This window comes from Prinia subflava, chromosome 21, assembly GCF_021018805.1.
Source record: "Prinia subflava isolate CZ2003 ecotype Zambia chromosome 21, Cam_Psub_1.2, whole genome shotgun sequence".
Classification (NCBI taxonomy): Eukaryota; Metazoa; Chordata; class Aves; order Passeriformes; family Cisticolidae; genus Prinia; species Prinia subflava.
Window position 1 is genome coordinate 5,059,671 of NC_086267.1, and position 10,961 is coordinate 5,070,631.

Below are 10,961 nucleotides of genomic sequence, written 5' to 3' on the forward strand. Positions count from 1 at the left end.
GCCAGGGCCAGGCTGCAGCGAGGCCAGGTCAGAACCAAGCACCCCTGAAACATCAGCAAGAAGCAGAACCAACCTCCCTGCTCAGGGCCAAAGATGGGCCTCGGCTGCTAAATCCCATTCATGGCCCACCTCTGGTTTCCCAAGATTTCCCAGGAGTCTGGGGTGAGCCTCATGCTATCCTTTAGCCCATTTTAACCATCATTCCTGAAAATGGAAGAGATAGATGAGAAAAAAGGAAAAGCAAGAGCTACAGGGGTGACTGTGCATGGCCCAGCTCTGCTGGGAGGTGTGGGCTGCCCTTAGCAGGGACAGCAGGAGCAGTGCTGCAATGGGCTCACAGACCTTGGTGTGTTATGGGGAAGAGAGAAAACGGGGTTACAATTCTCTAGTTGAGAGAGAGTGTAATTCTCACTATTGAGCCAACAACCATTTAGAAATGTCCAGCAAGGAAACCTGTGGTCACACCTGGGGTGACCCATTAAAGTGCAATGACAGGATGGACACACACACACACACACAGAGACACAAACACACACACAGAGCTCCCCCGGGCTCTGGGAAGAGCAGAGATGTCCCTGGGGCTGTTGATTTGAACCCTACAAGGGCTACCCTTCCTTTCCCACCTTCCCCCAAAAGCGTGCCTCCTCCACGCCACGGCTGTGCCCGGCACATGCGGGGCCGCAGGAATTCCATTGATCCCAGCCCAACCAGCTGGAGGGGTCGGTGCTTTCCCAGCTCCCCACGCCGCACACTCCACCAGCAGCGTGGGCAGAAGGTTTTTCTCCCCGGGGCATTGGCAATCAATGTACCATGCACTAATGGATGCTTCCTCTATTGTCCCGCTGCTTGCCTGGATTGGCTGCGGGGCTGTGGGAAACACCGGCTATCCCGACACTCACGTATCTGCCCCGGCTCCCCGGGTATAAATAGAGGCACTTTGGGAGCTGCCAAAGCATCGCCTCACGCTCGGCACAGCAGCTGGTGGGGTCCGTGCCCAGGGCTGAGCGCTTGGAATGGCTCCCAGCAATGCTCTCATGGTCCACATGGAGGAGAAGCTGCTGCCAAAGGAAAAGAATAAAGTAAGTAGAGCCCCTGGAGGGGGTTGGAAAGGCTGGCCTGCCCCTAGCAGATCAATATTACATGGGAGAAGAGGGGGAAGTGGTCTGGTGTTAAAGAGAGATAAGGGGGGTTATATAGATTTTTAAAAATTAAAGTGAGTGGGGAATGGGTAGACAGCATCACACAGCTCTCCTGCCAGAAAAAACCATCTTTGAATGTGGGTGTATCAGGGCATCAGAGGGGAAATTGGGTCAGGTCTCACCAAATCCCTGACGATCTGCTCTGCCTCTCACAGCTGAGGAAGCCGGTGGTGGAGAAAATGCGCCGGGACCGGATTAACAGCAGCATCGAGCAGCTGAAACTGCTCCTGGAGAAGGAGTTCCAGAGGCACCAGCCCAACTCCAAGCTGGAGAAAGCCGACATCCTGGAAGTGGCTGTCAGCTACCTGAAGCAGCAGAGCCAGCTGCAGGACCAAAAAAGTGAGTGCAGAGCAGATATTGCACACCTGGACCTGCTCTCAGGGCTGTGCCCTCCCAGACACCCCGAGGCAAGCAGGGGCTGGAGCATCTGCCACTGCACAAATCATCATTTCGGTCATGATTTTAACCCACTGCATTTGCCTCTCTTTCTCTTTCAGCGTTCATCCACAAGAACCCAGAGCAGGACTTTAACAGCGGGTACCTGCGGTGCCTCAAGGAAGCCATGCACTTTCTGTCCTACTACGAGCCCAAGAAGGAGACCCAGGTCCAGCTCATCAAGCACTTCTGCAAGGCTCAGCTGGGTGCAGAGCCCTCGTACCCTGCAGCTCTGCGGGGCTCCCCCCTGTCCCCCTGCGTGTTTCCCAGAAAACAGCCTGCCCAGAAGAGCGTGGCTGCTGCTCCCACCATCTGGAGACCCTGGTAGACCTGCTGAGCTTTATTCCCACGTTTTGTTACAAAAACTAGAGGGACCTGTGGTTTGTTAGTTCCTCTTTGAAGTAGGAAACATTGCTTTCCAAAGGTGGGAGGAGGGGGCGGTTATTGTTTTTCTGTCAGCAGAAATGAGGGTTGCTGGGTGGTTTCCCTTCATAGTGAAGGACTGTGGGTGTATCTTGCAGCAAATTTGTTGCTTTTATTGGTGGCTCCTGGCCAAAGACCGAGTTCTGTGGTGATTTAAGAGAGCAAATCCCTTTGGTTTCCATCTCAGGCTGCTGAGCCTGTGGCTGTCAGTGGAAATCTTTCTGCTGGCTGCCTCTGGGTCAGAGGTTCAAGTGCTCCATTGTCTCTAGATAATGTATTGACCTTCCTCAAGAAGGAGCCCTTTGGAGAATGTATTTTGTATCATAAAGAGAGGATTGAGCCTTTCCCTTTTGAGTGAAAGATGTTATTAAGAAATGCTGATTCTCCTGAAACTCCTCTGCTATTTTTAGTATCCTTCTTACAGAAAGTTGTGATGATCACAGAGAGCTCTAGGGACAATTCTCTTCATGTCACTTTGTGCTGCTCTCATTTGAGGGATAATTGGTGCCTTTTGTAAAGGAAATACCTCTGCTATACCTTAAGGAAAAGGGGGAGGAAGGGAGACAATAAGTACTGTATAATCATTCACTGAGCATGCTAAGGAGCTTAAAAAGCTTTTATAAAGTTGTGATGTATTCATCCTGTGTGATGTTCAGCTTCACTGTACAATAAAAATGGTTTTAGACATTAATGCTTTGCTTTGGAATGATTAAAAGGGCTGACACTGCTGGGCTGGGTGCTCTCCTGCCATGGGGGAGCCATCAGGAGGTGTCAGTGCTGAGCCCTTCACTCCAGAACATGAAATATATCTGTGAAATCCCTTTGGCAGAACAGGATTTCAGATCCTGTAAGGAGGAAACCTCTGGAAATATCATCAAAAATCAAAATGGAAGTGAAATCGAAGTGAGGTGCTGAGAAGTGTCAGCCTTTCAGATTTAACAGCAGTCTATTCAGCCTCCAACAAATCACTCATTCCACAGCCACTTCATTTCCTCCACTAATTTTTCCACCAAGCTGAGATCAGCCTTGTGCTTTCTGCCTGTTTGGGAGGGAGTATTGTGCAAATTTCCAAATAACTTCCAAAGAGTTTGGCACCTGCCTCAGCTTGGGGATCTTTGATACTACTTGCAATGGGGTGAACTAATTTTTGCTGTCTTAATTTTATGATGCCAATTCTGTTAGGCTCCCTTTACTGAAGTGAAATTAGCCCACATATGGCCAAAAGTATAATTAGACAAGAGAGGTTGAGGAAGCATTTCCTCTCCTAAATTATTTCCTTTTATTTTACCTTCTCTTCAAAATAAATCTGCACAAATAATCAATTCACAAAACTATTCTCTAACCACAGTAATTCACTGATTTGGGTTTATGACAGGGAACGCTCTCCTTCTTACAGAGATACAGGAATAGCACAAAACACGTTTGGTCAACAATCCAACTTTCCTCAGATTCCCTGGGAGAGGTGCCCTTGAAAAGCTGCATTTTAAGCACTCGGGGTTTGCTCCCAAACAAAAGGAAACACTGAATACCTGGAGCAACCTGAGATCTGCTCAGCTGACAGATCAAACTGCATCCAACACTGAACCTGCCCAGTTCTCGTTTAGTTTGTGGTGAAATCCTCTGTCAGCCACCCAGAATGGCTCCAAAATCCAAACAGCCGTGTCAGGGATGTGCTGCTCTGCCTCATTTTGGGCCATGGATATTTTGGGTTCTTATCTGTGGCTGAGTGCTCCTCACCTCTCTGCCAGTGCAGCACAAGCGGGGTTTGGTACAGGTCTCTACCCGTGCTCCAGATTTGTCCGTCCTAATGAACTGCTAAATTATTCACAAGAGGTATTTTTAGGTTTTATGGTTGCTTAGCGAGCTTGGAGAAGTCACTTCAACCTCGCTGTGTTCAACTTGTCCTTATCAATTAGCATAGGCTTCTCAATCCCAGCGAAACTCCAGCTGTTGTCCATGCCTGTGGGGTTTTAAATCAAGCCTAATTAGGCTGGGTTGGAGGAGTTCAGGCTCAGCTGGAGTGCCCCAAAGCCCAGCCCAGCCTGATGTGCACCGCTGGGAGCAGAGCCACACGTGGCACAGAATTCTGCTCTTTTGATTCTCTCTTGAATCCACATTTGAGGGTCACAGCTGGCAGCACCTCTGCAGGTCGTGTAAAAAAGAATGTAGGGGGGAGAAAGAGTGAATTCCTCCTCCCTGGGCAGCAGGAAGGGACCAAACCCCTCAGAAAATCTGCTTTTTGTGGTCTGAGGAGTCAGATCCACCCTGGTGCAAGCGCTCCCCTTGTGCTTTTCATCAAGCACAGCCTTGCCCCTCTGGGCTTTAATTTACCAATTACCCCAGAGCTAAAAGCCAGACCCCCGGCCTGCCCGGCCCCCGCGCAGCAAAGGTTATGTTTACAATTTATTAATTATTATCACTTCTCATAATTGAACGCAAAGCTTCTTACTGCTCCTCCGGCCCCTGGGGTGACTCTCCCCTGCTCCCAACACATTCCCACCCTTCTGGAAAATGTTGTTTATTATGCTGATCCCACAGCTCAGGAATACTCTCCTGACAAAGCCCCTATTAACCTCAGAGTGTGGGCCTGAGTTTCTCGGAGTTTCCCACACTTTCTTCCCTATTTAGGGCATTCAGAGGCCCACAAAGGAAGCGTGCCTCACAACAGCCCACATTAGTGACGCTTTTTGGCTCCTCATTGTGACGACCAGCAATTCCTGTCCCGATGGACCATCTGGAGAGCTATTTTCCCAAGGAGCACATTGATCGATCAGTATTATTCGAAGGCCCTTTTAAAACTTGGGAACGTTATGCTCTTTGACACTAAATAGGTGTCTCAAGAGGGGTTGTCAGAAAGATTTTGAAACCATTTAAGGAAGGCACAGGGAAGAAAAACATTAAAAATCGTAATTATTTCTTTAAAAACGCCGTCAGTGGCATCTGGGAGACAGGCTGGTATGAATGTAGGAAATGGACTAAAATAAAAGTGCTCTAAAATTGGTGCAAGCCATCGAGTTGTGTGCTGGAAGCCCAGCCACAGAGGTACAGGGCACTGCTTTTTAAATCTGCTTGACACAGGCAAGGAAATTCTGAGTTTCCACACTCTTTGCTGGTAATCCACTTTCTTCCAGACCTGTTGCTCCATTGCAGTGCAGTGTTCCCCTTGGAAAATCATGGATTAGGTGGGCTAAGAAAGCTGTCAGTTGGTACCACAAGCAGCAGCAGCTCTTGTGCAAACCGAGTGTGGAGTGAATTTACACCTGGGCTGAAACCACCACCCGTAAACCAGGAGCAGAAAGGCCCAGTGGCAACTCCTCAGGGTGGAGGTCCTCCAGCTGTTCTGATTTATGGACACCAACCAAGAATGACAGTTTTGGGGTGGCTGGATCCTTTCCTGGATCCTTTCCTGGATCCTTTCCTGGATCCTTTCCTAGACCCTTTCCTGGATCCTTTCCTGGATCCTCTCCTGGACCCTTTCCTGGACCTTTCCTGGATCCTTTCCTGGATCCTTTCCTGGATCCTTTCCTGGATCCCCTGTGGTTGTTCCTCAGCTCACAGCAATCCCACAGGTTCCCAGCACAGCTCAGGGTCACCAGGGAGCAGCTCCAGTTGGAGGTGATGGACTGGGAAAAGCCAGAGTTCCTGCCTGGCATTGCAGGGCTGCGAGGACAGCCAGGGACAGCCCCTGGCAGGTTGTGATTTTGGAAAGAGAATCTTCACGATGCAACTCAGGGTTTGATGGGATTTACAGAGGAGCAGCCTCTGCCCACAGCACCTCCAGATCTCACACATCCCTCCAAAAAAGGAATGATTGTGTCCCGTTGTTCGGTCAGCTCCATGTTTGGCAATTTGGGGTATTTGTTTCTCTTAATCCTTCATTCCCAAACCAGGGCAAATCGCATCTCTGAGCCTCAGACAGCCCAACTTCCTGGCTCTGCAGCCACAGTCCAAGGCACAAACTCCTCCCAAGGACACAGAGCACAGGGACAAGGATTTGGAGCACAAACACCTTTCAGGAGGACAGACTGCTGCACTAACAGCGGAACTTTTAAAAAAGACCAAACTGAGCAGACTAATTATAGGTTTTTAACACAGACTAAATGGACTCCCTACAGCAGAGGATGATTTTTCCTTACTGAAATCCTTGCAGGAAGTGCATTCTGCACTCCATAAGAAATATACTGTAGGGACAGCCCAAGTCTAGACAATTTATTATTCACAACCATCAGCTAGAAAATGCTGCTGCCATTAAGTTTTCAGGTCTTAATAACCAAACCAACCAGGGGGAATATTTTCTTCTCTCACCCTGCAGCAGCACACAGAGGGAAGATGAGGCAGGCACGGGGGGATGGAGGATTTGTGATCCCTTTCCAAGGGCAGGGGTTTGGGAGCAGAGGCTGCTGCTTGCGCTGGCAGCAGGGCAGGGTGCCTGGTTCACCATCCCCATCAGATGGTGCGAGCCCGCAGCTCCCAGGATTTCCCGTTCACGGTGTTAAACTGCCGACAAAAGAAGTGTGCCTGGGAGAGCCCACGCCCGCGGCACCATCTGCCTTCAAGGAAGGGATCAGGCTTTAATCGCTGGGAGCTGCTTGAGCCCTTTGGAGGCCGGGGCATTGTGCTGCGGACAGCGTGGCGTGATTTAAAACCGCTCATTTCATATTTCCAGGGCTGAAAATTGGGTCAGAGCTTCCCTCCCCTCTCCCCGTGCCGCCAGCATCCTCCTTCCCCATCCGGTGCGCGGCAGGAGCTGCTGTCCCTTCATCCCACGTGGAGCCGGGAGGGATCCAGAAAATCCCGTGCTTCCCTTCCCTCTGCAGTGACAGCACAGGCACAGGGATCGCCCCAGCTCCCAGGAATACTGCAGATTACAAGCTGGCAAAATAATTCAGCGAGTTGATTTTGAATGGGACTCGTGGTCCGTGTTCTGTTAATTGTTTTTGACAATTGTCAAGAATTAAAATTGTTGTGCCCTAAGTGATCCATTGAAACATAAAGTGTCTTTGGGCTGGGAAGGGAATACACCTGGCTTATGGAAATCCACGAGGATCCAGGCAGTGAAAAAGGGTTTAAAATCTTCAGGTTAATACGAGCTACAGGATCATCTTTTACAGAATTAAATCCTTTTATTCACCAGCCCTCTGTGTGCTGGGACACTTTGCTGTCCAGGTATCCACAGACACAGGTTTGGCCCTGAGAGGGATGCTGAGGGCAGGTGGAACTGGCTGCCTGCGACTGACAGCTAAATGAGAGGTTTCCTGTCTGATTTTGAAAGGCAGACACAAGAAATAAGCAGGGTTTTCATCAATGTTACAGTTGTAAGAAACAGATATTCAAAAACTGCGTGAGGTCTCCCATGCCTGACTGACAGATCCAAACATGACTGGGTTTGTACTGGGTTGTGCTGGGAGGGGGCAGCAGACCTGAGCTGGCAGCTTAAAACAGCCTGGAAAAATAAAAATTGCTACAAGGCAGCTCCAATCCAGGATCTTGTCTGGTCCTTTCCTCTTCATTACCTGTGGCACAAAGGTGAGAAACCCCAAGCAAAGTCACAGGAGGGCCTCACACCTGTGGTATATCCTCCAAAGGGGACAATATAGCAAAATAATAGGCAAGAATTGACTTTTCACTCCTTCTCAGTTGTCTGTAAATGGGAAATATATTTAGGTGGAGACTCAGGAACAGTGAGGCATTTACAAAGTGGCATGAAATTAAACAGGACACGTTTGGGAAAGACATCACAGTCATTACATGTCACGGGCTGCCGTAGGAAAACCCAGATTACCCAAACAAAAGCAAGGAAGAGCTCTGGGTATAACTTACAGAGGGACTTTAAACAATAGAGAAGAAAATGCTTCAAGCTAAGTGTTTGAAGGGCTCTTCCCTCGATTTTAGTCTCTGGTTGCCTGAAAATTATCTGGTACTGTATTCATCTAAGCACGGTTTAATGTCAATGAAAGGGTTTAGTCCCTCTAATTCTGCATCTTTCCCTTTTCAACCTCTCTTAGGGGCGCAGAGCATTATCTCTTCCTGGGATCAGTCTTCTGTGCTTAATTTCAGCTCAGCCTGGGAAAAGGCGGCACATTGAGATGTTGACGTTCCCAACATCAGGCAGAAGCCGGATGATAATGCCGGCGAACGCTTTCCCACGTTCCCTGCCCAGCGCCGCGATGCCAAACCCCATTGTGTCCCCCACTCCCCAGCCCACCTGCTCCTTTGGGAGCGGGGTATTATCCCCAGGCAATTCACAGTCAATTTGCCATGCTGTAATGGATGCTTTCCCATTGTCCCGGGCACGCAGGGATTGGCTGGCCACTGTGGGAAACTCCGAGTCGCTCCGGACCCAGAGTTTTGTATGCGGCTCCTGCGTATAAATAGGGCAGATCCCGGCTCCCTTCTCCACTCCGAGCTGGAAGCAGCCCTTGGGATAACGGGGCTCTCTCCCTGGACATTCCCTCCGAGGGCAGCGCAGGGTGAGTATCTGCTGGGGAGCCGCCAAGGGCCGCATTTTTTGGGGTGTTAGGGGAAGCCTGCCTCGCTGCTCACCTTCCCTTCTTCTCCTTGGAGGGGAAGCCTGCCTCGCTGCTCACCTTCCCTTCTTCCCCCTCTTTGTTACAGCCCCGGGAACCCCCGATCGGATTTACAGCAGCTGGAAGTGCTCCTGGAGAAGGGATTTCAGAGGCGCCAGCTGCGGAAAGACGAAATCCTGAGGGGATGGCTGCGAGCGAGCCGGGATACGGGCGAGGTGAGTGCTCCCCATCACATCCCCCATCCCTCTCACTGCCTTTTCCTTTGGGAAAAACTGCAGCCGGCGCCTCCCCGTGTAACACTTCTCTCCTCTCCTGCCCTTCCAGCTTGTGCAGCCCCTGCCAAGGACGATCCCGGCGGGCAGTGCCCCGGGGCGGGTCTGCAATTCCCGTCCCTCCGTTCCACCGGCGCAGGAGGCGGGGGAAGCGGAGCTGCCACTCCCGGAGGTCACAGGTGGCACCTGGGGACTCTGGTTCTTCCTCCGCACGCACCTCCAGCCAGCAGCCTCCTGCAAAAACAGCACTGAAGCGATTCCAAAGCCTCCGGAGGCGCTGGAATTCCGTGATTTTTGGACGTTTCGAGTATTCCAGAGGAGATCATGACTTGCTGTCCAAGTCGCCCGCACTCCTCTCATGAGTAGGGAAGAATGTTTCCCCTTTGCAGGTCGTTGCTCTGCTCCCCTTCTCTAAGAAGGACTGCAACGATCCCACCGCGTGGAGAGAAAGTTGTTCTGAGGGAATGTGAGCTGTATCCTCCTGCCGGGGGGGCTGGAGGGGCCGTTCGGAGCCGAACCACGGCTGTTCTTAACCTCTGCGAGGTGTCCGTGTACCTGTGCTGGGAAAGCTGTAACCCTGGGACCGCCAGAATTCCCAAAAATGTCCCTGCGGGAGGAGCCTTTGACTCCTCGGGGTCCCTCACCTGGAGTGCCCCAGGGTCTCATTGGACACATTTGGGAATCTGGCCTTCCCACGGTGCCATGATATATTATATATCACTATAACATTTATAGTCTGTGCTGAGAGCGCTCTGAGAATGGTTAAACCATATCCCAAACTATGTAGAGGAAATTCCTCGGGATGTCTTGCTCACGAGCCGGGGCTGTTTGTGAGGTTCAGGATGCGTGTGTGTCTTTTGTAAAGGCAGGAGCTCGTTTTTATGTCCTTATAGGACTGAAAGTTACGGCTGTGCTGTTGATTATAGAAGAAATATTTATCAAAGTCTTTCATGAAAGGCAGGTGTATAAATTGTATTTAGTTTTTGGTACCCTTTTGCCGGGGGAAAATGGGAATTTGTTACTGTCCTTGGAGGATGTTATGATGTGTTCTGTGCAAGCTGCACCAATGTATGACCTGTGCCAGAGTTATCTTGAACGTCAGAAGTTGCAGAAACTTTTAATGGTCATAAATAAATAAAAATCTGGTTAATCAAACTAAAGTTATTCTTTTTTTAAGTAGTTTTTACAGGGGGTTTCCCTGTGGTCAATGGGCATGAGACAGATTTCGGTGAAAGCAGAGATATTCAGATTCGACACCGAATTTCCCCACCAGTTCTGTGTCCATCGGGACCCCCTGCAATGCTGTTTTCCATGGCTCTCTCAATGTGAGACGAAAATAACAGCACTCCCGAACAGCCAATTCCCTGGGAATTCAGAGCCAAGAAAGGTCACTGCAAGGGTGAAAAAAAAAATCATGGGATGGTTTGATAGGGAGGGACCTTAAATATCTAATTCCAACTCCTTGTCACAGGCAGGGACACCACACACAGAAAGTATTTTTGATAACGAGATACAGTTTTCCGAGGCACCTCACGGCACAATTCACATCCCGGGGATGTGTCCGGGTCACAAAACTCTTGGAAAACACTCAGGGGGTTAAAATTCAAGGTTTTGGCTACAGGGGACACGCGTGGGGCTGCTCCGTGGCTGTGTGGGTGTATCGGTGTCCTGGACCCCCGGCCCCCGTGAGCTACCGGGGATCCCCCCGCTCCCCCCGGAGGTCTCTCTGCCCTCCCCCGGAGTCTCTCTCCTCGTTCTCCCCAATTCCCCCCGGGGGTCTCTCTGCCCTTTTTTCCCCAATTCTTTCCGGGGGTCTCTCTGCCCTCCCCGGGGTTCTGTCACCCATCCCCCCCAGGGTCTCATCGACCCCACCAGGGGTCTGTCCTTGTCCCCCCCACCCCTCGCTCCTCCCGAGGTCTCTGCCTCGGGGTCTCTCCCGTCCCCCACGCTGCCCCCGGCGGTCTCATCGCCCCCTCCCTGGGGTCCCCCCTTGAATTTCCCCCGAGGGTCTCTCCGCCTGTTCCTCCGCAGTTTTCTCCGGAGGTCTCTCTGCCCTCCCTGGGGGTTTCTCTCCCCATTCCCCCCTCTCCAGTCGCCCTCCCTGG

General features: G+C 50.9%; 1 protein-coding gene and 1 long non-coding RNA gene across 2 annotated transcripts; both read left to right on the forward strand.

The window, feature by feature from the left end:
- The first annotated feature begins 964 nt into the window (after nucleotides 1-964).
- On the forward strand, nucleotides 965-2,706 carry LOC134560771 (transcription factor HES-5-like). The gene is made up of 3 exons (XM_063417091.1): nucleotides 965-1,079; nucleotides 1,355-1,538; nucleotides 1,697-2,706. Exons 1-3 carry the CDS (start codon nucleotides 1,014-1,016, stop codon nucleotides 1,960-1,962), a joined length of 516 nt encoding a protein of 171 aa, XP_063273161.1. The 5' UTR covers nucleotides 965-1,013; the 3' UTR covers nucleotides 1,963-2,706.
- A 5,623-nt stretch (nucleotides 2,707-8,329) lies between these two features.
- LOC134560772 (uncharacterized) lies at nucleotides 8,330-10,014 on the forward strand. Its single transcript, XR_010082793.1, has 3 exons — nucleotides 8,330-8,527; nucleotides 8,673-8,799; nucleotides 8,909-10,014. It is a non-coding gene; the product is annotated as an uncharacterized LOC134560772 (long non-coding RNA).
- Nucleotides 10,015-10,961: the final 947 nt, after the last annotated feature.